Source organism: Thalia democratica, chromosome 9 (genome assembly GCF_965202585.1).
Source record: "Thalia democratica chromosome 9, ktThaDemo2.hap1.1, whole genome shotgun sequence".
In the NCBI taxonomy this organism is placed as follows: domain Eukaryota; kingdom Metazoa; phylum Chordata; class Thaliacea; order Salpida; family Salpidae; genus Thalia; species Thalia democratica.
The window spans coordinates 16,470,723-16,497,184 of NC_139173.1; the positions used below are offsets into that span (position 1 = coordinate 16,470,723).

A 26,462-nucleotide genomic window follows, 5' to 3' on the forward strand; every position below is an offset into this window, starting at 1 on the left:
GATTCTAATGAAAGCTGTAGCTTGTTCTTCAAAATCATACAACTTTATGTTACAAAAATTTGCATAATTTGATATTGTATCTATTGACTGTATTAAATATTTGATTTTGAAAACAATATAAATTTTTTGATTTATATTGTGATTTTCTTATACTTATTTTCAATGAAAGTTTTATTGGGTTTACTCAAGTGGCAACACATAAAGAGTCATAGGGGACGTGGAGTAAAATAAATTGCATTGTATACAGTTATCACTCATACTTCAACATTCCATTTTTGAAGTATTTATATAACTGCATATTTTCATATTAAACTCAATAACATAAGAGGTAGTTTAAATTGCTGTGTTCCCGCCAGGATGTTATCACGCATCATTTCAGATGTTTAAATTTTTGCAGATTTGTAACTTTTTTGAGCTACCTACGTCCCTGGTATGCAAAATAAACTTTAGGGTTGTTTCAAAGTCAGGATATACAAACAAAAAAAGACAAAAGTCAGGAAAAATAGGGATTCTTAGAAAAATATCAGAAACTTTGATATACACATGCTCTTTATGTAAGTAAGAAAGTTTATCATCACCATAAACTGTATTTTGCTAATGTTATTTTCTGAAAAAAAATGTTTGCAATCCATCTTTTTTAAGGTCTAATTGAATTTTTGGAATAAACTAAAAATTTTTGTGATCTTGCATGTGCATTTAGTATGTAGTAGAGATGAAGTTTTTTAGGTTTTAGGGGCATAGAGGGGGGTAAACACTTTTTTTTTTTGAAGTTTTATCTTATTTTATATAGTTTTTACTAAGCTACAAGATGCTTTTTACAGATTAAAAAAATTCAAAATAATTTTTGAGATATAGCCGGTCAAAGTTGGAGGCAACAATAAGTTCTTTATGGGAGGGGCAAACTAAAACGACAAAATTAGACTATTTCATTAAAAATTATCTTCTCCTACGTTTTTTGAGATAACTACCTCTAATTTTCAGAAAATGTTCCTTGATATATTTTGAACATTCTGTCGGAACAAAATAAAAAAAATAAAAATTTAATTTTAAAAAATAAACAAAAAAAACAGTTATTTTTTTTTGGTTATAATTTTTTTTTTAATTTTGTTCCGACAGAATTTTATAAATATTGCAAGGAACATTTTCTGAAAATTTGAGGTAGTTATCTCAAAAAACCTAGGTGGAGATATATTTCTAGTGATTTCTAGTTATTTGCTGTTTAGTTTGTGCCTCCCATAAGGATTCTATTGTTGCCTCCTACTTTGACAGACTATATCTCAAAAATTATTTTGAGTTTTTAAAATCTGTCAAAAGCATCTTGTAGCTTAGTAAAAAATTTATAAAATAAGATCAAAAATCAAAAAAGGGTGTTAACCCCCCTATGCCCTTAATTATAACTAAATCTCTTACAGAAAATTAATACTTAATATACTTAAAAAATTAAAACTTGCAAAAAATAATAAAAATTACATAAATTAGTAAGAAGCGCCTCCATAAAATTTTATTCAAACCATCTTAAATTGTTAGGGTTGTCACTTACCCAGAGTACTAAGGATAACTCAGGTTATTTTGAAACTCAGGATATTTTAAAAATTACAGGATAGCTCAAAAAATTTTGATCTTTTTTTAACTCAGGATGACTTAAGACAGTTTTGATTAAAAATTAATCTCAGGATAGTTTTACTTTTTTTTTAATCTCAGGACAGATTTTTTATAGAATGAGATTTAGTTTGTTCAACAACATGATTTTCATTGATTTTGAAGTGCTTATTTGAAATTTTTTATCCTTATGGCTAGCTCTTCACTATTCTTAGATATAATATTGTAGTTTTTGTTTTAAATCTGAAATTAATGTTTTAGTTGATTATATTTATATTATAACAGAAACAGTTTAGAGATATAAAAATTTAACTATGAATTAAAGAATTTTGATATACTTTATAATTTTAATTACTTATGCAGCTTTGTAAAGTTATATTCTTTTGTATGTATTAATTCATAGATAATTTTGTTTGTTATATTATAAGTTATAAATAAATACTTACTTATAGTAAAAAAACTAAACAATTAAAATAGACTAGTGTTGTCTAATCTTCAAAAACTGTATTTCTCATAGGTTTAACTAAAATCTAATGCAAAAGCATACACATACAACCTTCCTTTTAATTATTAAGAAAAAATTCAACATTAAGTATAAGTAGTTTGTACCAGAGGCAAAATTTGTTTTTCAACAATTTCAAACAAGTCACTCTAGACAGTTTTTTTGACTCAAAGAGTGGCAACTCTGCAATTCATGTGACAAAGGGAAAGAGTTTAGCAAACAGATGTATCTTGACAGTGCAATAGCACAGTTATGCTACATGGCCAGAACCAAATTGTCATGTATGATAAACTTGGGCCTTTGACCACATTTCCAAAACACCTTGGTAAAAACAATAAAACAAATCTAGGTGGTACAGTGCATCTTTTGATGAAAGTTACAATGACATCATTATTAAAGTCCAAATGGATTTTTTGGTTTGTTACAGTGTCATAACTGAGTGGTTTCACAATACTTAAATTTAGAATTTTTGTGTCACACCACCGCTAAGGACCTCAAAGAAAACCTTTTATTAGAGTTTTACAGCTACTAGATGAATAAAAACTGGTCCAAATAAGTATTGCCAGACCCAATTCAAATTGGTCCTTTTTATAGAAAAACAAGGTATCAGAGGAAACAAGAAGGACCTGATTGAGCTTATTAACATAAGTAGCTGCAGTCTCGCTCACACACCTTACACCACATTGCTCACAGAGCTTTTGAGCATAGAGCTAACACTACCAAATGGAAGCTAGATAACATTTTAAAAAGTCTCCATAAACTTCTCAAAAAAAATGGGGTAGGGTCAGGAAAAAGTTAGGAAAAGTCAGGAAATTTTTTTTAGCTCGATCTGTGGCAACCCTGAACTTTCATTATAGAAATTTTAAATTGTATTAAAAATGTTTCCCAAAAAGTTCTCTTTGCCTATGTGAAAAATTCACAAACAAAAATTAAAAAATGATATGTTATCTAATTTACTCAAATCAATGTAAGTATAAGGTATTTTTACTAGGCACAGACAAGTTGAATAAAGAAATCGTACATTAAATCAAATGCTTCACGTAAAAATTAGTTTTGTAGGTATCCGTTTGTTTTTATTAAATAGTTTTGTTATTTTCTCTAAGTTTTTAAATTAGAAACTGAGATTTTTCTCAACTTCTTTATGAATAAAAAAGTTTGAAAGAATTGAAAAAGTTATCAAATACTATAACTTAAATACTATATGCATTAGGGTGCTTATAAAGAAATGTGACCTTTGCATTTTCAGTTGAAAATTGTTTTATACATGTTAATTAACACAAAAAGACATTGTGCAAAATTTTAGCTGATTTTGAAAAACTTTCATAGAGCCTTTTTTTTGATTTTCTGAAAACAACTTCAATATAAACTGTATGGGACCCAACAAATTCCACCTTAGAGTTTTTAGCTGGTTTTCTTTTTTCCATGTGACAATCATCACATAAACTCATTGCACAGAATTTGAGATGATTCAAAAAAAGTTTCATGGATGATTTTTTTGATTTGTGATAATGTTTATCATTTTTTGTTATTATTAGTTATTTAAATTAAGAAATGCCAAGATAAAGTTTTTTTTAAATTAGCTTTAATTCTACACAATGTGATTTTGTAATAATTGCCACATATGAAACTAGTTTAAGCTCAAAAATCAAAGGTTGCATTTTTTAGGTCTCATACAGTTTACGTTGGGGTTACTTTCCAAAAATCAAAATACCCTTTATGAAGATTTTTCCGAATTAGCTAAGATTTTGTACAAGGTGTTTTTGTAATAAATGCCACATGTAATTCAAGTTTAAGCTGAAAACAAAGGATGCATTTTTTCAATCACCCTAATAGGCATTTAATAAAGTTAAGAGATATTTCTGCTTTATAAATAGTCATTACAACAATTTTAATAGTATTTTACAAAGATTACTTTAAATAAAAACAGAAGTATTGCTTTAAAATTTTAGATAAGTATATACTTTTGTTTAGTACTTTTGCATATTTAGTTACTTTAAGATGCTTTTGGGTTCTAAGATTTGATCACCAAATCAAAATAAATGTAGTTTTTTTAAGTTAAAATATTTATAAAAAAATTCCTATAGAAGTCTTCGAAATATAATTGAAACTTGTATTTTTTAAAAATACTTATTTAAAAATCTATAATTCATAATTGACGATTGTAAAAAAATTCAGTTTCTTTTTTTTTTGAGTGTTTTTGTTTTCTATGTATATTTGAAAAATATTATAATCTATAGAAGCCACCATACTATTGTTACATACTTATAAGCAACTTATAGTTATAATTTTGATAAAAATACAAAACTTTTAAACTCTTTCCATATAAATTGTTTTGATGATTTGCAGGTCAATGAAGTATAATGTCTAAAAATAGGTTTATGGACTCTGATGATGAAGATGAGTGGGATAAAAACAGCAGTGCTTTTTGGAAGGAACCAGAAGATTTAATGAATGAAAAAGTTGAGTTGGGTAGTGAACATGATGATTTACCAAGCTATGAAGAGTTGCAACCAGAAAGTATTATTATTTCTAGTGATGATTCGAATACATCCAAAGATGAATTTATATCACCAAATAATCATAATCAGCTTGCAAAAAATCAAAATATTTATACATCTAACTTTACTAAAGAATGTTCTAAAGATAGCTTGAAGTTTTCTTCAAAACAAGGTAGTTATCTGAATTATTAAAAAATATGTTTGCTTAATGCTCAAGTTAAATATAAAATGCTTAATAATCAAAAGTTATAATGTAGCTATTCAACTAATCTGTTGACTAATTTACCACAAGCTGTGTATACTTTGCGATAATATTTTAAATACCTTCTAGTTGAGGCGGCTGAACTTAAACAAATCTATGCTAGTTATTATTCAGGTTTTTTTCTAGTTTGAATAACTGAAGTATTGTTTACCATAAATAGTTTTAGCAAACATTTAAAAAATTATCAACTACCTAAATGTTGATTTAGTTTATGTTAGATACAAGTACACCATTTAAACTGATTTTTGTATCTCTATTGTCAAAGTCGTAACTTAATTGGTTAGTATTATGGTGTGACTATCATATAGATTTGTACAACATTAATTAATCAAAATTTTATTTGTAAAACTCAGTTTCACACTTTAAGGGATCTTCAGTTACAATTTAAATCTGAAAAATAAAAGTAAAACAAAACATGGAAGATACTAAAAAGTAAAACAAAACAAGTAAATTAGGATTTGTAAATTATGGTAATTAGAAAGTTTCGAGTCTTAAGCATGAAAATTGTATGTACTAGAATTACTTAATAAATTGAAAAGTTTAACTTAGGTATTTGTCTCCTTATTTCCAAATAAGTTGAGAACTGTATTTGTTCAATTTAGAACCCTAAATATAGATATATATATATGTTTGTAGTGACTATAGATATTTGTATAAAGAGTATGTGTATTTGTAATTTAGTTAGATACTTTTGTCAACAAATTTAAACTAGCAAAAGCTATTCACACCTCTAATATTTTTAGTATTTAAATGAACTAGTACAGTATTTTAATCAATATTACATTTGATGTGCTTTTTATAAAAAACTATTCATAAATATAAATTCTAGATTAGTCATGATAACCTAAAAAGAAATCACTCATACCAACTATACCCCAAAAGTTTTACTATAACGTTTATACAAAACAAATTCAGGAAATTTTAAAAGTAAAAATTTAAGTGGTTTTTCTGCTATAGTTTATAAAAATTTTATGTTGAAAAGGTAATCCCAAGTTCACAAAACTATACTTTAGTAGTTGTATACATTTTATAATGAATTTAGTAAAATTGCAGATGTATAAATAATAATTAGCAGAGTAATAAATTTAAGTTAAATATATTTTAGGTAATGTAAGCCGAAATAGGGAAGACTGTAGTGTGCCTGGTGATATAGATGATACCAATAGTAAAACAACAAATTTAGATTCTGATAATTCCTGTACAAAAACAAAAGAGGAACAATCCAAGATTCATGAACTTAAAATCAAGAATGTTGAAAATAAAAAGCTTAAAAACATGACAAAAAATACAAATGAAATTAGTAATGATTCTGCCAATACTATAAAGAAAACATGTTTAAATCTAACAAAGACTCAAACAAAAGAAGATATTCAATTCTATAAAAGTGAAGAACTTAATAAAGACTGTGAAGTAGCTTTTGAGTTATCATCTGGGTTATACCAAAAACACAATTTAAAAGATGAAAGCATAAAAAAAGAATGTAATGATATAGAAAATGAAGCTAAAGATGTAATGTTAGAGGTTGAAAATACAGTAAGTGCAGTGTCTAGCAGGAGCACTGGAATAGTTGAAGAAGTAGTTTCTCTTAATGATGATGCTCAACTTATTGATGAGTATAGTATTCTAGAGGCAGAAAATAAAGCACTTAACTCTCAAAATAAAATAATGTTTGATAATGTTAGTCATAAACCTGAGTTAAAAATGCCTTTTCCTAAACTCGAAAATCTTGAAAAAAGTTATAGTGATAGTCAGATAGCAAAGGTGCATGGTACTGAAAAATTTAACTCAAAACAGTATTCATTGCCACTTAACAAATGTAATAAGAAACAATTGAAACCAAAAGTACCTTTAATAAAACTAACAAAAATTGATAGCAGAGGTTGCTTTGATAATGGTTTAAACTCTCAAAATGAAGAAAGTTTAATTGAAAAAGTACGGGAGAACACTTTATCTTTACTAGACTACTTACCAAATGCTATGGATAATGCTAAGCATATCGCAATGTAAGTTTTTTTTTAATTTTAGAGTAAATAAGATCTACAAGTATTTAAATTTCTACTAAAATAGTATCTAAATTTTTAAATCATCACTTAGAAATTAGTTAGTATTTGTTTTTCAATTGAAACCTTAATTTTTTTTTCAGCAATATAAGTTATATTTCTTTTTTAGCTTGGTAACACAAGAGATAATCCATTTCACTAATTTTAAATTTTAATAATTTTTTTAATTTGTTAACTATTAAATTATATTTTTGCAACTTTTACAAGTTAAGAGAAAAAAAATCACAAAAAAAACTCTCGACATGCAATACTAGGACAATTTGAGGAACTAACATATTAAAATATTAGTATTGACTTTGTTATATAAATAAATATATACAAATATACCGCATAGCTTCCTTAAATTAATTGGTACTTATTAAAGTAATCAAGTTAAATCCATAGGAGTCCGTCTTGTTTTACAAGTTTATCGATTTTGATTAAATTTTTGCAGCTACCAGGCACTTTCTACCGCTTAACAAAATTCAAACTATCTTTAAGTATATAAAAGCTAAATTTGGTGAGGTTTAATAAGTTTCTTATATAAGTGCGCAAATTAAAGATACTGAAGAACTACTGTATAGTTAAATTATACTTTCTCCTATAATTTAATCAATCTTCTTTGAGTTTTTACTGCTTATTATCAAGTAGTTTTAATACATTTATGTTAAGATTTTTTTTAACTAAAAAAAAAATAATATCTTTTAAAAACTTAAATTATTATTTTTGAAAGTTTTCAATCAAAATTATTTTAAAATAAATAAACATCATTTACAAAATTATTTTCATCTTTCTAAATCTTCTGTGTATTCTAGATAATTACCATGCACAAAACTGTGCACAGGTTACACTGTTAGAACAACTAGTAGGTATTTTTTTTTACTTTATAAGTAAAGAGAATAAGTTTTTTTTAAATATACAAAATTTTAGCAACACCTTCAACCAACAACAAGAATCTAAAAAAAATTGTAATGAACATAATGGTCATGGAGGTCATCAAGTGTTCTCATCATCATTAGTTAGTAAATTGAACAAAATGTGGGATTTTTTACCATCTTGCCTTCAGATATACGACTCAGCTTTAACAAAAGCAAAGTATCCTCCTCCTGAACTTATTGGAAGTGTAATAATCAAAATCGTATTAGTAAGTTATTATAACTATTTAAGATAAAAAAAATTGTTACAAAAGAGCTAAGGTAAATTTATTAATTTATGATGAACTATTAGAAAACAAGTAAAGTAGAAAATATCAATTTTTAAAACTACAGGGTTGCCCAAAAACCTTGGAAAATCTGGAATTTTTAACAAAAATCACTAACAAATCTGGAGTTTAAAAAATTTTTTACATTTGATTTAATAAAGTTTTAATTAGAACTAAAAATCTATAATATTATACAACGATTTTTCTAATATCATTTAGAATTTTATTGATTCTATAACTCTTTTAAAGTAGCATTACAGTATCTCTTCATTATTTTATGCACCATTTATCACAGATTTTTAGTTTAATTCTAAACTAAAAATACACAAAAAAACTTGTACTTTTAAAAACGTGAACGAAATTAAGAAAACCTAGAAAAAAATTTCTAAAAACCTTTGGCAACCCTGATAAACAAGTTCTAGCTGTAGATAAAGTTTGAAAAATCACAGTGGACCAGCAGCTTGACAAAAAAAAGTTACTTAACACTGTTTATTAAAACTCAAAGTAATTTTTTATAGGTTCCTATAGGAGTCTTTGTTTAAAATAGAAACAATTATTTCATCAAAAATATACACTCGCCTACAATTTTTGAGCAGTTTTTTAGACTTTCAATCTAACTTATACACCTGAATAGTATTTTGAAAGATTTTTTTTTTGAAATAAACAAAAATTTATACTTTTTATAAATTTTTCTTTAAGTTTTTTTAATGTGTTCTGAAAATTCGTTTGTCTATTTGTCTTTATTTAAAAAAAAATTGTTTTACTTATAGTAATATTTTAAGTTTCTGAGAAAATTACAATGAATAAATTTTATTCCATATCATTGTTTCGAAATAATTTTGTCTCAAAAATTAGTATCCTATTAAGTTGACTAAAAGTGTTTTTTCTACTTCAATCTTTCGTATAAGAGCCAAAGTTGTTTAAAAAAAGACTTTTCTGTATTCATATGAAATATGCATTTATTTAGTTACTGTAAATATTCTTTGATAATTTTTTTTTTTATTATTATAAATTATTTATTTTTTGTTGCTTTGTAAATTTATTAGTCATTTAAAATTTTAGTTATATATAAAACCTTCGACATTTTATTTAAAAATATTTGTAAACATTTGTACGACTAAAGAAAATATTTTGTAATTTTCGTTTAAACTGTAAATTTAACTTTTATCCTACTATAAATTTTATCGTAAGTAAATATTAGTATTTCTAAATATAACTGTTAAAAAGATTTAAAAAATCCTAAGCAAGTAATTTTTTTTACTAATAATTTTCTCACTATGATTAGTACTATATAAGTTTTTAAATCTATTGTGAGTATACTTAAATAAAAATTTTAATACTTCAAATTTCAAGAAAGCTGAAGAAGAGCCAGTAGCACTACGTGCGTTAAATCTCCTCAATAAAACAATACTTTACCACCATCCGTCAGAGCCAAAAATAAAAAGTATCAATTTGTATTTAGAGGTAAACAATAAAATACTTTATAATGTTTGTAAACATGATTTTTTACAAGTTTTAAATAACTGACTCTTTTCTCATAACATAGTATAATTAGCTCTGTATCTCAGATTTGTTTATAATATTACCAAAAAATACTCTTTTTTTTAACTTTTATTTTAAAAAACAGACGATGAGATGTTTGAGCGACTTTGAGTTTGAAGGTTGCAAGTCTAGCGTTGATAAGAACAAGACCATTAATACAACTTTGAGAACACTTACAATGTCTGACACTTTAAGTACTCATGCTAACATACACATAAAGTTTTTTATGACTGTTTCCTGGTTAGTAAACATTTGATTAAAACAAATAAAATGTATTTTTTTAGATAACACTATTTAACGACAAGTGTTTCATCTTTGCGCGAGTTATGATTACACATGATTTGTGTTATAATTTCAATAATATGTATAAATATCTCAAATATACGTTGGTAGTATGTGCTTTTTTTATCAAAAACATTTAAAAATTTCATTATCAACATTTAATTTATTAAAAAAAAAGTTAAATACACTGATTGAGCTTATTTTGGTGATAGTTATATACAGTCTTATACAGAAACTAAAACTTTTTAGATTAGTAATTTTATTTTTTTTTAATGCTTGCATAAAATATATTCTATATAGTATGTTAATATATCTCAGATTTATTAAAAATAACCCTACAAAATTAGTGTGAAAAGCACCTTAATATCCTAAATTAAACTTTATACAGTGAAGCTCTAAAATCAGCAAGTTTTATTCAAGAAAGATGCGTACTTTTAATAACCAAATTTTTGTCACCTCTTATTTGTAAAGACGTAAAGCTACTACGTAAAATGCTTCTATGGAGAAAACATCTTGTAAAATACCGTCCACAGTGCACAAAAGAGTTGCAAAAGATGTGTTCGTTTTATAGAAGTTCACTTGAAAAATTAATTAGAGTAGAAACCCAAGGAAAAGTTTGTTACTAAAAATAGTTTGTTCATGCTAAAGGTAATAATTTAAAAATATATATAACGTGTAAATTAGATGACTCAATTTTCAAACTTCGTGATACGCTATTTGGCTAACAAGTATTTAGTTTATAAAGAAAAAATGCTTCAAATTATATTTTTTAAACTTTACAGAGTGAAGAAAAACAGCAGTCAAGTACAAATGTCAATATTTCAGGTATATTATTATCAACAAGTTGAACATTTCTAAACTGCTATATTAGTTTAACATTATTTCAAATTCAGCTTCGAATGGAAAAATAGTTTATAGGAGTTGCATCAATCTGTTTAAAAGCTATCGATCAATATTGCTTTCAATCATTAGCTTAGTAGAAAATAGTGATAAAGGTTTCATTTCGCGTTGTTTTAAGGATTTTTTTAGCAGTTTTTAAGCATTAAATAGTTTTCAAATTTATTAATCACAAGCAAGTATGTAAAAAGTATAGATTCGTATGTAATAATTTCCACTTTCATTAAAACAACTATTTCACATATAAATTGAAGATCAACAGAAGTACGAGGAGAGTCGCAAGCAAGGTCTGCAAGTGATAGCCAACATGCTCGTATCCGATCTGCTGTCGTCAGAAGCGCATTCTTCGGGCGAACCGAGCAATCCTCTGCTGATGCGCATGCTGGAAGATTTGCGACACACTCCTCTGCATCTTCCTCTCGCTTCTACGCTCTTCACCAGAATCAACTCGTCTCAATTGGACTCTCCAAACAGCAAAACCAGTAACATATGTTAGTTTGATTTGTATTTTTTTAAAAGTAACACTTAAAAAAAAAATTATAAGTTTGCTAACTAAGCACTAGACCGCACCACACGACTATCAACAACAATCTACGATACATTCTGCGACCTGGTGTGGTCCTTACTAGGGAGATTTACCCACGATCAGCTGTTGTACCAGTCTAACCAAACGTGCTTAAGTGAGTTAGCACTGACGCTTGTTGTTATTGTATTGACGCAAAAATATCTTAACTTATTTCGTGCTTAAGATAACCAAAATAATGCTACTAGTTTAATGATCAAAATAGCGTAAGCTATAATCTCACATTGAAAATAACAAAGCCTTAGACGTTGAGTTGTCAACGATTTAATTGCAATGTTTTTTACTTTACCAAGAAACGAAGGCATGAGGTCTAAAGTGTTAAAGTACGTTTGATTAGATTGTTAAAACGGTTAATCGTAGCTATGTTACTTGGTGAATCTCAATGAACGCTAAACCAGGTCACAGAGTTTTGTTGATGGCCGTGCAGTTTAGTGTTTTTTGTATGATAGCTAGCGATCTACCGAGTCCAAAAATTTCGGATTTGGCCGAATCCGAATCTTATTTTCTAAATAGAATTCGGCCGAATCTGAATCTCAATTTTGAAATTTGGATTTGTCCGAATCCGAGTCCGAATCCTATTATTTTAATTATTGAAATCGTAAATATTTAAGCTGCTGTAAATACAAAACAAGTTTATAAACAATTTATACTTATTATATTAATACTTATTTAATAATTAAGTTTGAACAACATTTTTAACGTATCAATAAACAAATACATTTTTATTTAAGAATAATTTATTTCAAAAGCGAACAAAAACAAGTGTCTTGCTGAAAATAAAAAAATAAGCTACATACACAAGAACTTAGTTTCAATATATTGATATCCATGCTAGCAACATTAACAATTAACTTGTATTTTTGTTATGCAAAATGAATAGATCATTGTCTTGAATAAATTCTTAAAGCAGAATACAAATCACAAACAAAGTTAAAACATTTTTCGTTTAACTTAAGAGTTAGTTTTTATTGTGACCATAAACGAATTAGAACATAAACTTTTGCAAGTGTTCATACTTATAAAACAAAGTGCAATTGAAAATAACATGGATCCGTAATAAAATAAAATTATTACCAACTATAGTAAATGCCTAACAAATAATAGGAATTACAATTGTTATAAGAGGATTTTAAATTCTAATTATGATTAGTTTTTAACCATTAAAAAATCTGAATATAAATTATAACATTAATAAAATAAATCATATGTTAAAAGTATAAAACGAGCTACAATTGCAAAAGATATCTTTTTTATTCTACAAAAAGACTTTTCTTGTTTTTTAAAGTTGTGATGGAAAAATAAAGTATTTCGCTGGTCTTTGTAAGCAATCAATTACGCTTTTCCTCGTACAAATTACCATTTTAGAAAATAATTTTTCTGAATACACAGAAAATGATAGTGCAGCAAAATATTTCCTTTCAAAGCTAGCAAGATGTGGGAATTTTGTCTTGTTCGAGTTTCACCATCTTAAGACTTTATCCTCTTCAGTTTCTGCATTCAAATTCTCTGTAGCAAAAAAAAACTTTATTTCTGCTTTAATTTCTTCATCAATAGAATCCCGTTGCTCGTCCTCCTGTGTAGCCGTGTTTGATTCTATTTCAAACAAGGAAAAGTAAGTTGAAAACTTCTTCTGACAAAATTTACAGAGGGTTGTGGTTTTGGTTTCTCTGGTGGCAATATAGGAAAATAACCTTTTTGATCAGCTTCGAAAGAAATATGCTTTTTAACATTAAATTTAGCTGCTCTTTAATATTATTTTTGAGGTAAGAAGGAAAAGCGGAAAGTCGATATCGTGGATCAACAGCTGTTTTGACTAGTAGTAATTTGTTGTCATTCATGTTTAAGTTGTCGTTATTGGTATAGAATAGGGGTGGGCAATGTACGGCCAACGGATCCGGCTTGCAGATGAAAATGACCGGTCCGCGATAGAAGTGTCTGGCCTGCGAAGTTCAACATTTCAAAAGTTTTATAAACTTTTTATCATATTTTACAAAACAAAATTGTAGGATTTTGACATAATACATGTTTAAAAATGGCTTTTCAAATTCATGTCTACTGATAAAAAATTTGTCCTAATATTTTGTGTTGTTCTAACTTAGTTAGAATATATTTTTGTTGAATTACCTAAAGCAAATTGTTTTTATAAATCTGATATTTTACATACCAACCTTTGTCAATTACCTCGTCAATTCTATGTGAAGTAATTACATAAACATCTGATATGTCTTAATCTACATCTTAAGTTGTCACGTTTGACAATTTTTTTGAATTAGATGGGTTTAGAAAAGTGATCAACCGTATCTACAAAATTAGATTCCGGCTAAATCCGAAACTTTTGTTCAAGTTGATTTAAAATTAGTTTCAATCAGATCCGGATACTGGATCTGGTAATTCACTAATTCAAAATGCTCGGCCTGCCAAAAACAAAAATTTTCCGGATCCGGCCCGGTAAAAACGTTGCCCACCTCCTAGTATAGAACCTTCTTTGGCAAGCCTCTCTTATATTTTTAGCTAAAGTTTTACAAGCACTTAATAGTTCTTCTGAATTTTCATTAGTTTTCACAAATTCGTCAGTGATCTTGCATGCGACATCGCGCTTGAGAACAATGCCTTGTTTTTACTACACATCTTAAGTTGCCATTCTTTAGCTGTAATAATCGAATCTTGATCGTTTTTATAATTAGCCACATAGTACCGGACACCTGATTTTACGTTTTAAGTATCTCTAGCATATGATACGTTGAGTCCTTGTATCCAAATCTTGAACAAGAATGATTTTGTTTGTGCTTTTTAATGTTTCTTACATTGTTTCAAAAAACGTGAACAAGATCCAAGGTAATATTCCAATTACTTAGCATATCCTGAAAGTAATCACAAATATTTTTGCCAGTGTGCTCACCCTCCATTTCTTGGCAATGCCAAACACGGTGTTTGCACCCAAAATTTTCATTAAACCAATGCACGGTTAAAGACATGTATGATTTGAAGATTAGTAACAATTAAAGGTTATCGGTTGCTAAAGAGAGTAATATAACTTCAATTATTTTAAGATTTTGTTTTCATAACAATCTTTAAGTCCAAAAAATTAAACATTAAATGAAATTAAAACTTATTAAAAGTTAATAATGTTTTTAGTATTAACAGATTATTTTTCTTTAGAACATTGTTTTGAAAATAAAATATTTAAATGTTTAAAGTTATAACATATATGTAACAATTTAAAGTTATCAATTAAATAAATAAAAAACATTATCATAAAAGTATATAGCTAAAAGTATGTTAACATCTGCTTTAATGATACATATTTAAGTTAAATAAATTATATTTCTTTATATAAATTATTGACTGTTATATTAAATCTCTCTCAAAAAAAAGCCTTTTTATAACTAAGATTTTTATTTCAACTACCAGGCTCTCCAAGAAAGACACAATAACATGATTTCTTTTTAAAATATTAGAAAAAAAGTAAAACAAAATATATAAGTCTAACAATCCTTGTCGCAAGTCATTTATGACTCAATTAAATAAATACTCAATAACATCTAAATAGAGACTAAAAACCATGTTAACCAAACAAAACATACTTTAAATAATTACATGGTCTTTGTAAACTAGGCCTTCCTACTGAAAACTGCATAAATTTATCCATAAAATGTATGTCATATGTTAAGATAACCTTAATGAAAGTGCTTGGAGAAAAATATCTTGGTAAGGCCAGAGCTATGCAGATAACATTTTACTGACCTGAGGAAAACCTTACTAAAATAAAATAAATTAAATTACGTACAAGTGTATTTATTTTTTATACTCTCGTAAGAGAAAAGCCAAAATTTTATTTGAACCGAAATAGATTCACGAGCCAACATAAAAAACTAAACATATGATGAATAAGTAAGAGCGGTTATCTAAAAGCTGAGACTAAACGCCTTAACTATGTATGTACTTAATTTCATTTGAGAACCTAAAAAAAAAACTAATCATAGTTTTTATACTTGGTGCAAAACTCAGTATAAAAATTAGCCTCAATTCTACGAAAAAGTTCTTTTTTTCTAAAAAGGTTCAAAAAATTTTTAGCTATGCAGAGTCAACCTGAGTTTTGTCAATAAACATTTCAAAAGTTCGAAATCGCCTTAGTGAATAACGTATTTTTCGTTTTGAAGCCTGTAGAAAATCTAAGTAAATAATTTTAACATTGAAAATAGTTTTGGATTTAAAAACAGTTAAACTGTGCTTTGCAGTACATAAAATAAACTAGTACTAATGTTTAAGATTTCTTCACCTAAGCTGAGAAGTTTCCGCTATCATTAGTGATCTAACGAATTCAAGATTCTGACTCGGGTTTGGCCCAATCCGAAAACTTGGATTCGGTAGACGTTTTTAAACTTTTAGAATTTTACTTAATTGATTGTCAAAAGTTAAATGAAATGTTAAACTAGTTAATGATTTCACGCTTGATGGGATAGAAAAATGGTTATTCACACTTATAAAAGCCTTATCAATTTTTCTGCTTAACTTATTTTAGTTTATACAATTTTTTTTTTAATCTAATCACCAAGTTATAGGAATATAATCATTAAGTTAGCACCACAGTTTAATCGCCATACTTGTAAATAATTATTAGAATTTTATATTTGTTTTGTACAAACTTTTATAACTCAAAAGTAGCAGCGAGCTGTATTTTGGCCATCACTGACATAAACAATAAAATTTAGGCTACTCAAACAGAAGAAAAGCAATAGAAATACGAAAGTGCTGGTTTTTAGTAATTTATAAAACACAAAATATTTATGCCTTAGTTTTTAAAGCACCTTATTTATTTTGGTATTAAAATTAAATAATCAAGATATTTTTCTTAAACTTGTAACTACCTTTTTTAAATAGATATTTTATAAACATTTTTATAACTCATCAACTCAGACTTGATTTTTTTACTTCAAATAGTGACAACCTTATTCATTAAAAGCATTGTGAGTATCAACCATAAGTGATACATCAATGTATGTGTCTTACTTAGTTAACCAGAAAATTACTACGTGTCTACAAACTAGATAAAATTAGCTCTTAGTGTACCAGTTTAATGTAATTCTGTAAAGTTGATAAGTTAAAGTTTGACTGTTTTAAAAACAATTTAGATATTGAACCTGTTCTCGAGGCAGACCTACTTAAACAAGTATCAGTATTTCTGAGCTATGTTCCCAAGTTGAATATGTATAAAAACGTTAAATCTCCTACAAAGAGTAGGTACGTGTCAACAAGTGATAGATTTGTAAAGATCTATGATTTTGTGTATTGTTTGAATAACTGTACATAAAAACTAGTAAACACAAAAAGAACTTTAAAACTTTGTAGTTAATGCATATATACATTTAAAAATAAATTAATCATAAAAAATGGTAATAATTCGTTAATTATTTTTTATATTAAATACTATCTGACTAAAAAATATAGCAGATATACTAGTACAAAGTTTTACTATTTAATGAAATTATGCCTTAAAAGTAAAATGTTTTATATAAAGGCATAACTAATATATAGAATTTATATTAAAATTTTTTGATTTAAATTATCTCTTTTTTTCAGAGGAACTTCAACTCAGAAGGTAAGTTATTTTTACTTATTGGTTTTTTTTTTTAATATCAGTTTGTTTTAAGTTTTCTTTTTAGCTTTTCTGTCTAAAAATAAGCAAATAAAATAAAAGGTACAACACTGAAGGTACAATTTATTGCAACCTTTGTTGTTATTGTTAACTAATTATTAATTATTTCTTTTTTCATATTGCAAGCAGTTTAACACTGTATTTGAAAACTCAGCAGTCGTCGCAAATGAGGCAGAAGCGAGGCGAGAGGAGCAGCCTGCCGATAAACAAAGTGAACATGAAAGGCGAAACCAACCTGCACAAGGCATGCATGAACAACAAGCCGCAACAAGTGGCGAGCTTGCTGAGAACCAGCGGCATAGACGTCAACTGCGTGGACAACCTTGGGTGGACCCCGCTGAGCGAGGCTTGCGCGAATGGGTACGTGCAGTGCGTTGAAGAGCTGCTCAAGCTGCCCAAAGGTAAAGCGGATCACGGTGTCAAAAGTAAGTTTGTTTAGGCAGTTTTTTGACAGGTGCGTTGATTTTTTAAGTTTTCTTCTTTTTTTTTAAGTAATTAATCTAGGTTGGAATAAAAACTATGTTTGGTGCTTTTAAGACATGTGAAAAATGTTTGTTCTATAATTTTAAATACAAATAATTATACTATTGCTACTTATCAAAATTTAGACGGAATACCAGCTTTGGTAATCGACTTGGAATTGTCACCACAATATGAAAACACACCACTTCACGATGCGGTATCTAACGGACATGTTGAAATAGTTAAAATGCTTTTACAGAAAGGTGGCCTAGCTTTGATGAACAGGCCGAAAACTATGCGTTCTGGCAAAAACAAAAAAGTTAGATAAGTATTGGATATAAATAGATAATGCATTCTACTTAACTTAAGTTACATTTCTTGAATCAACAGTTGTGCTATTATAACTTTTGTCATGCAAATTAAATTTTAAGTAGTTTTTTCAGCTGTTTTGGGTTACATGACAATTCAAGTTACGACAATTCACATTTCTATAAAAAAAACTTGAGGCCATATCTAAAATAGTAATTTAAATTAAAAAAAATGTTAATGTAGGCAGTGACGTCGCGTGGTCTTTTTGTTAGGGGGTGCTGCAGATTGAGTTTGTAAAATTTAAAAATCCCCTAGTTTGAAACATTGAGTTTAAAATCATAAAGGTAATATGAAGAAATAGCAAGTTTTTTAGAAAAAGAAATTTAAAATGTTTGTTTAACTAAATAATAAAAAAATTAATAAAAGCACATATCTCATACTTTTGTATATCATCACCCTTTCTTAACAACTATAGCTTTTTTTTTTTATTTATGTCCATATCAGTTTTTGTATTTGCACAATTATAAACTTACTAACTTAATTTTATGACTTATCTTGAAAAAATAATAATTAAGTAACTTAAAAAAATGAGGTTCCCCCTGCTCGAGTTACCTCTGCTCGAATTTTCCCTGCTTGAATTGCTCCTGCTCGAGTTTTCCCCGCTCGAGTTTTCTCTGCTCGAGTTATCTCTGCTCGAGTTGCCCCTGCTCGAGTTCAACTTGTCTTATTGTTCTCGCGTTGTAGTAAATTTTTAATTACAATCATGATTTAATTCATATGGTGTTGAAAGTTCATGCAGCTCCAGAATTCAGCTTTTCAGCTTTTTTTTTGTATTTGAAACTTGTATACGTTTAAAATGCAGCTGACATAGATTGAGCTTGCAGCTCCAATTTTACGAACATTATGAACATCAAATATAAAATTAAAAAAAAAACTAATTTAGCAGGGAAATTACTTATTTGGCTGTATCTTTTGTACAACTTCATGATAACATATCTTTCTTATATTTTTAGTTAATATAAAAAAAAATCATTTCAAAGCTTAATTCCTCAGCTTTATTTTAAGTTTCTTTGGCGTAGTTTGAAGTTGTACAGCTGAATCAGGGGCCCATTTAAAGCAACGTGTTTAAAGGCATAAACTCTAAAATAGAATAAAAATGCATAATTTTTCATTTTTAGGTGGAGCTACAGCTCCAGCGTTCCACCCACCCCACGCGACGCCCCTGAATTTAGGTCCAATTCAATGGTCTTCAACCTTTTCAAAAGCTGTGCCCAATAACTTACTGAAAGTTTTATTCAGTACACACCTATAAAAGATTTAAATTAATAACAAAAACGCAGATTTTTAGTGTCTTAATTTTTAAATAACATGTTCAGAACTGTTATTTTAATTTTGATAAGCTTTTTAATAGTAAAAGAATCAAGCAAAAATAATTTAAAAAATTCTTTTACATTTTACTAAATTTTCTGTGCACAGTAAAATAATTTCTTTGCAAACTAATGTGCATAATTGGACACCTGGAAGATCTCTTGTCTAATTGATAAGATATGAAGTCAAAAAACTTAAAAATAAAATTTATTAAAATAAAAAATCATGTTTACTAAAAACGGTCATCTTTTAATGAAACTTGTTTTAGCCATACCTCAAATTACAAAAAAATGTTAATGTAGGTCTTACTATAATTGTTAGAATTATAATAGTAACAAAAAAAATGTTTATTAAAATGTTTACTTAAAGAGTTAATTCACAATAACTCAGAATTACTAGAGATGGAAAGTCGAAATTTGGCGTGCAACCGCTTTTTTAATGTATCTGATATTAACAAAGTATGATAAAGTTTAAGTAAGGTATTCGTGGTCTTTTGATCTTATTTAAACTATATTTTTTTACGTATTAAGTCCATAATATTTATCAAATAATGTTGATGACAACTGTGTATGTGTAATATTAGTCAACTTTAGAATAAGTATAGAATGACTACTTATATATATTAAAAAAATGTTGGGTACATTTTTAGATAACGTACTATGAATTGAACACAGAACAATTTTGGAAAGTTTTAAAAGTTACATATTGCTGAATATATTATAGAATTACCAATTTGAAGAAGTTACTCCAATGGACCTTATAAACGAGCGAGATCGTGATGAAATTCAACAAGTTATTAAAGTGGTTGGCGAAAACAGATCAAAAGTAGATAATGGAAACGAAGATGTTACTAAATTAGTCGACTTAAAAACCTATAAAACACTGTCGGATGGGTTTTTGTCAAACAAATCAGTGTATAAAAAGGTAGCACTTATAGTTTTATTCATAAATTAATATATGTTTTTAAAACAAGGAATTCCTATTTATTTTTTGTTATAAATTTATTTAAAAATATGTTCCAAAATTAACACTACTTCGCATAAACAAGGCTTATCAGAAGTTATATTAGTTAAGCTCCCTTTTTATTTATTAGTTTGAGCGTAATACTTAATATACTTTATTTAATTTTTGATTAAGTATATGTAACCTATTCTCAACGCATAATTTAAACATACTTTATAACTGAAAAAAATATATAAGACCGTATATTACTATAACAAATATAAATACTACTTTGCAGATAATAAAAAAGCTGAAATTAAAGTGTGATAAGCATAGCTGGATAGACGCTTGTCATTGTTATGTGACTCTTGTTCGTCACCTTCTTTTGTCATATATAAGAAGAAAACGACTTGACGAAATAGTCAGTGTTTTGACAAGAAATGATCACAATATGTATTCAGAAGAAAAAGATTTTGAGTATAATTTGTTCAAAGAAATGAGTTTCAGTCCGAATGGTAATAAAACGGAAAACAATATTGATGAACCTCCACGTAAGAAATTTAAAGCAATGAAACAGGTTTAAAATAATGATTTGGTTACACATAAGCAAGCTAACCTAACTTTTAATATTTTTTAAAGTATATAAAAATTTTGCTAAAAGATTATATTTTAGGCTTTACAAAAAATTTAATTATTTAAACCAGTTGTTGATTTATAAAACTAAAGTTTTCAAAAATTTTAAAACTGACTGACTAATAAATTACTTTTAAATCTATGATTTATGATAAGCTATTTGTTTACCTTTTATCTTTTTATTATAAGATGTTAAAAGTTAGTGATCTACCGGATCCACTATTTAAGATCTGGCCGGTTCCGGATCTTTTTTTAAATTTAAGATTCGGCCGGTTCCGGTTTTGGATCTTTTTTCTAATTTAAGATCCGGATCTAGTTTTTCAAATTAAGATCCACCTTGTTTCAACGTCTTGCACAAGTAACAAGGCTTTTTGCATCGTCACTGATGAACCTAAAGTGACCTGGATTTTTTTTCGTTTCTCGAACGCTGTAGAAGAATGGTTTAAGTTGCCAATAGTTTGACGGGCCTTGGCTATTAACACACTTATTAATCTTTATGTTTCTGAAAACAGTTAATCTTTCATTATCAGTTGAATCGTGTGAATGAAACAGGGTGCTGAAGAGGATTCTAAGATGTAAAAATACCAGCCTTCATGTTAAATGCATTGTCGCGAAGAAAAACGTGAATGCGATTCATAATAATACCCAAATTTCCAAGTATCTCCTTTATATTTTCACAAATATTAAAGCCAGTGTGTGAACCTTCTATTTCCTTATAGTGCAAGGCTCGGTGTTTGTACTCAAAGCTTTCATTTAACCAATGCGCTGTTAAAGAAAGGTATGATGTCTTTATCTTCGAATTTTCCCATATGTCATTAGTAAATGACAAAAACTAAGCTTCTGATACATAACTCAGTTTGTATTTTTATCTTCAAACTTTCATAATTCTGAGGAAGCATTGTATCAGTGAAGCATTTAGTGCTCGGAATCAAGTAATTGGCTTTAAAGCAGCCAACAGGTCTATGGAACCTTGACCGCTAGTAATTTAAAATGGTTGGTTGTCCATAGCAATCATGTTCATATTTTTTTCATGAACTATGATTGCTTTTTGATCGTTTATTTTCCATTGTTTAACAGGGCAATAACTCTCAACACTAGCTTGGTTCATAGCTGTTAGCTTCCTTTGTTTTGGAGTTGAAGACGAACTATCGCTGACTGCTTTATTGGATGATGATGATTAATTTAAAGCCTCTGAAACTTCACTTTGATGTTTTGAGTTCAAATGCTTTAGTAAAGAAGAAGTGTTGTACGAATTAGCATTAGCTCTTTTAAAATGAGCTTATTGTAAAGACTGCAAATTGCATAACAAGGATCTTCCTCACTTACGTTGAAAAATTTCCACGCAATTGACATTTTTAATTAAGGAGAAATAAACTATGTAACTGTTACAAATTAATTATTTTAAAAACAATATATTTAATCTTATATTTCTACAGGGTTGCCACTATTTTTTCCAATGAAACTGTACTGAGTCATCTTGAATTTTATCAAATGCTTAAAAAATAATTCTAAATTTTCAAAGTTTTTATCAAAAAATATGGTTATATAAAACAGAATTATAAGAAATTGAATTTAATTAAATCTTACTTAAATTAAAATCTAGAGTATGTATTTTCTGAAATTTTAAAATGTCTCAAATTTACAAAACTATCCTGAATATCCTGCGTATCCTGACCGTGTGTAAACGCTGTTTCTAATTACTTATTAAAAAGAAGAACCAAATCATATCTCCCTAAATTTATTATAATGAAACTAAAAAAGTATTTTCTAATCCAAAACTTTTTCAAATTGATATCAAAAGTAGATTAAGGCCATAGGGGGGTCCAACATTTTTTTTACAAAAGTTAACTTTGGCTTTTATATGAAAGCTTTAAGTACAAACTACCAGCCAGTTTTTATAGAATTCAAAAACGTCATTTAACTTATGAGATATTTAATTTTTTGTAAAAATTTTCCAATATAAACGTATGGACCGCAATTTTTTCGCGGTCAATTTTCTTAGAAATTTTAAAATTCACTAAAAGTCTATCTCCTCCTTCATTTTTCAAGCAATCTTCTTCAAATTTTCAGGAAACGTTCCTGATAATAAAAGGAAAAAACGTTACTTTAGAATTTTAGTGATTTAAAAAAATTAAAATTTTATCACAAAAATTAAAATAAAAAGTGTTTTTTTTTCAATAAAAATATATTTTTACAAAAAAATTTCAAATTCCAAAATAACGTTTTTTTGTTATTGTATAAAGATTAGACTGTGAAAGTTTGAAGAAGATTGCTTGAAAAATGTAGGAAGAGATAGATTTTTAATGAAATAGTCTTTTTTCGCTGTTTTAGTTTTCCCTTCCCATAGGGAACCTATTATGCGGCCCGACTTTGACTGGTTATATCTCAAAAATAATTCGTTTTTTTTTAAACGATAAAAAGCATCTTAAAGCTTAAAAAAACTCTATAAAATCAGATGAACTTGTAAAAAAAATAATTTACCCCCCTATGGCCTCAAGTAATTAGAAATTAATATAAGAACTTAATTTTTTTTTGTAAACTACTGTATGCACCTGCATTTTTACAACAAATGGTTGATTAACTAAAGTTTAATTAGTGTGTTTCGCTTGACTGATTATATATATATATATATATATTAAATATTCAAATCACAAGAATTTAAGTATATAATAAATTTAAATGAAGTTGATCGCGGAAAAAAAAAGTCTTCCCAAACTAACTGGTTCCGGACCCGGCCGGTTCCGAATCTTTTTTTAACTAGAATCCGGCCGAACCCGGCTCCAAGCAAAAGATGGCTGGTTTCGTGCGGTTCCACTATGAACAGTATAACACTAACGGGCATTGTATAGTAATTCAATAGAAAATATCAATATCATTGAATCATATCTCCCCAACATGTATTGTTCATGTTTTTACATTTAGCGTTTAGTAAAAAAGTGTAAAATATTTGTCATAAATTTAATTTTCAAGAGTTTTTTTTTAATTTGTCTCTATTCCAGGGATCGGCAAACTGCGGCCCGCGAGCATGTTTTTTTTATAAGTAAGCTTAGCCCGTAGAGTAAAACTGCAGCCCGCGAAAGGTAAAATATCACCCGCAAGGATGTGGATTTTTGTAAGCTACACTAGATAATCTGGGGTCTCATTGGTAGAGTATATAAAATTATTGGTATAGTTTACGGGAGATTTGAAAAAAGGTGACGTTGTAACTAAAACCACAACTGCTGCCCGAAAAGATTTTAGTATTCAAGATTTCGCCCGCGACTACATGCTAAACTTGAACTAGTTTTATTATTCCACATCTTTTGTATTGTGCTTAAACACAATCACTTTAGTTTTTCAAAGGCAAACTTTAAACAGAGCAACAAGCAGCCGTCAGACATGGAGGTTTGGAAAGAGCGGGGATGCAGTGATCTTTTTGCACTTCTTCGACTGCGAGAAGTTGAAATGATGTTCCAAACGCACGTTGACAGGCTCATTGACATGGCTTGCGACGGTAAAGTTATTGTTAACATGAACATATTTAGCTGGGACCTCCTAGAAGAAAAGTTACCAAAGGCGATTAAAACTTGTAGTAGTTTTTAAACAATTTGCTGTATGTAATAATTTTCGGTAATTTTAAATCGAAATTAGTATTTTCAAATGTTCTTTTTTACAATTTAAGGTTCCAAAAAAAAATAAACTTTTTAAGTTGTTTTATCATAACTATAGATGTTAATATTGAAGTATTGATTGTACTTGAGGGTTTTAATTTTATGAGTATAAACAATTTAAGAAGCAGCTTGATTTATTTTTTTTATGTGTACGAAAAACTTTAAGCAATAACTAGCCTAATATCAAACATATATTTTTAGATCCATAATATTTAAAACAATTCCAGTTTTTTGTATAACTATATTTGCTTTTTAAAGTATAAAATTTTCGTTTGTTTTGAAATTTTAACTTTACATTAAGTAACAAAAGTACATTAGTCTGCTGTTTAGCAATTTACACAGGGTTTTACAAGTTTATCAAGTCATAATTTAATTTTTATAAGTCAGGCTAAACTAATATTTTAAATTGGATAATTTTTGGATCTTATTAAACTTATATAGAACACCATGAGAAAAATATAGAAAATTGAGTCTTTTAATTTTTTAAGCAAAGTAGTTAATTGGTTATATTGATTTATACATGATTACTAACGAGTCTGTAATGTTTTTGTTTTGAAAACTTGTCAGTGAAAGTTTAGGTTTTTGTAAGCTATCTGACCTTTGGGTCAAGCTCTAAATTTTAGTGCCAACTTTTGTTTATTAGTTTTCAAATATAAACTCAATGGAAAACTTAACTTAACGAAAAAATTCTACTTTCTTCTTACATTTGATATGTATAATACAGTATTTACAATGAGCAGGGCTGCCACAAGGTCAGGAAAGACTAAAATAAATGACAAAAGACAGGAAAAAATAGGGGTTTTTGAAAAAACGTCAGATTTTGTCTGTTCAAATTTACAAAATTTATTATTTTTCAAAGCCTTCAAATGGTAAAAAAATTAATAAAAGTCCTTTAAAGTTCGACTAAAATTGCAAAAGTTTTCTAGAAATTTACAAAATTATTTAATTTCCAATGCCTTCATCCAATGAAAATTAATAAAGTATCCATTATAAACCTGCGAAAACTTTCTATAAACATATTGAACAACTACCCTACTTGAACAAGCAGTTTTTGTATTGTTTTCAGTATTTTGATCTGTGGCAAGGGCACTTCCATAGTGAAACTGTGATGTATACACAAAAGTTTATCTTGCAGAATTTTAGAATCGAAGTTTTTTTTTGTTTTTAGTTAGAAAATACAAGTATTTTGCTGATAGAGATGTTTATTGCAAATACATCAATCATACACAGATGTTTCAATAAATGTAATGAAAGTTAGATGATTGAATTCAACAAAAAAATGTTGTTTTAAGCTGTATAGAAATAAGATGAACGCTTTATATAGTTTTAAGTGTATTACCATGTATTTTAGAATAAGTTTAATTTAAAATTTTGATTTAGAAAAGTCAGGAAATTTTTCTCAGCCTGATCTCGAGCAGCCCTGAATGAGTTTAGTGTACAATAAATATTTTCCACATGTAACTAGGAAAAATTCCGTTTCAAAAACAGGAGTACATACTATGTATAAATACTCTCTTTTTATATCTATAGCTTTTAGTGTGTAGTTGTTCTTAATAATCAGAGTAACAAAACTTTATTTATATGCAGTATTTTACAAATCAACCAAACTCCTCTTTGCGTGTTGTGCTCAAAAAATTATTATGTACGATATATGCAAAACCAAAAATTAAGTGATGCAAAAAAAGATAAATAAAAAAATAACAATGTATATCAGGGTTTCCAAAAAACTTGTAATTTTGGAGTTTGACAATTTACGCTTAAATAAGCTGTAATTTCAGAAATTAAAAAAAAAAATTGAAATTTTGAAGAAAAATCACTAAAAAAACTAGTAATTTTAAACAACTTTTGAATGTAAAGTAATTAAATTTCGATTTAACACAAAACATCTATCATAAAGGTTTTTTTAAAATTTTTCATTTTTTTATTAAAAAACATAATTAAAGTTTAGCCATCTGTATAGCTTTACAGTTTCTTATCAATATTTTTATATTATGGAAAACAGTTTTTTTTTTACCTTAAACGTAATTTTATGCTAAA

At 27.6% G+C, this 26,462-nt stretch overlaps 1 protein-coding gene across 2 annotated transcripts; it reads left to right on the forward strand.

Annotated features, from left to right (window-relative positions):
- Positions 1 to 4,458: 4,458 nt before the first annotated feature.
- On the forward strand, positions 4,459 to 24,567 carry LOC145843949 (uncharacterized). Of its 2 annotated transcripts, none has more exons than XM_082951234.1 (16): positions 4,459 to 4,771; positions 5,967 to 6,864; positions 7,831 to 8,044; positions 9,455 to 9,565; positions 9,729 to 9,883; positions 10,314 to 10,539; positions 10,708 to 10,750; positions 10,819 to 10,920; positions 11,077 to 11,313; positions 16,538 to 16,646; positions 16,986 to 17,004; positions 17,216 to 17,486; positions 17,670 to 17,842; positions 19,924 to 20,124; positions 20,441 to 20,719; positions 24,133 to 24,567. In XM_082951234.1, the coding sequence occupies exons 1-16, from the start codon at positions 4,462 to 4,464 to the stop codon at positions 24,355 to 24,357; spliced, it is 3,573 nt and encodes a 1,190-aa protein (XP_082807360.1). In that variant the 5' UTR covers positions 4,459 to 4,461; the 3' UTR covers positions 24,358 to 24,567. The 2 variants fall into 2 exon arrangements, with proteins under 2 accessions (XP_082807360.1, XP_082807361.1); XM_082951235.1 differs by having other exon boundaries at positions 17,219 to 17,486.
- Positions 24,568 to 26,462: the final 1,895 nt, after the last annotated feature.

Coding starts and splice junctions, on each gene's coding strand:
- LOC145843949 (XM_082951234.1), top strand. CDS start 4,462: ATGTCTAAAAATAGGTTTATGGACTCTGATGATGAAGATGAGTGGGAT. Junction 17,843..19,923: donor GTTCTGGCAAAAACAAAAAA/GTTAGATAAGTA, acceptor AATATATTATAG/AATTACCAATTTGAAGAAGT. Junction 20,125..20,440: donor ACAAATCAGTGTATAAAAAG/GTAGCACTTATA, acceptor ACTACTTTGCAG/ATAATAAAAAAGCTGAAATT.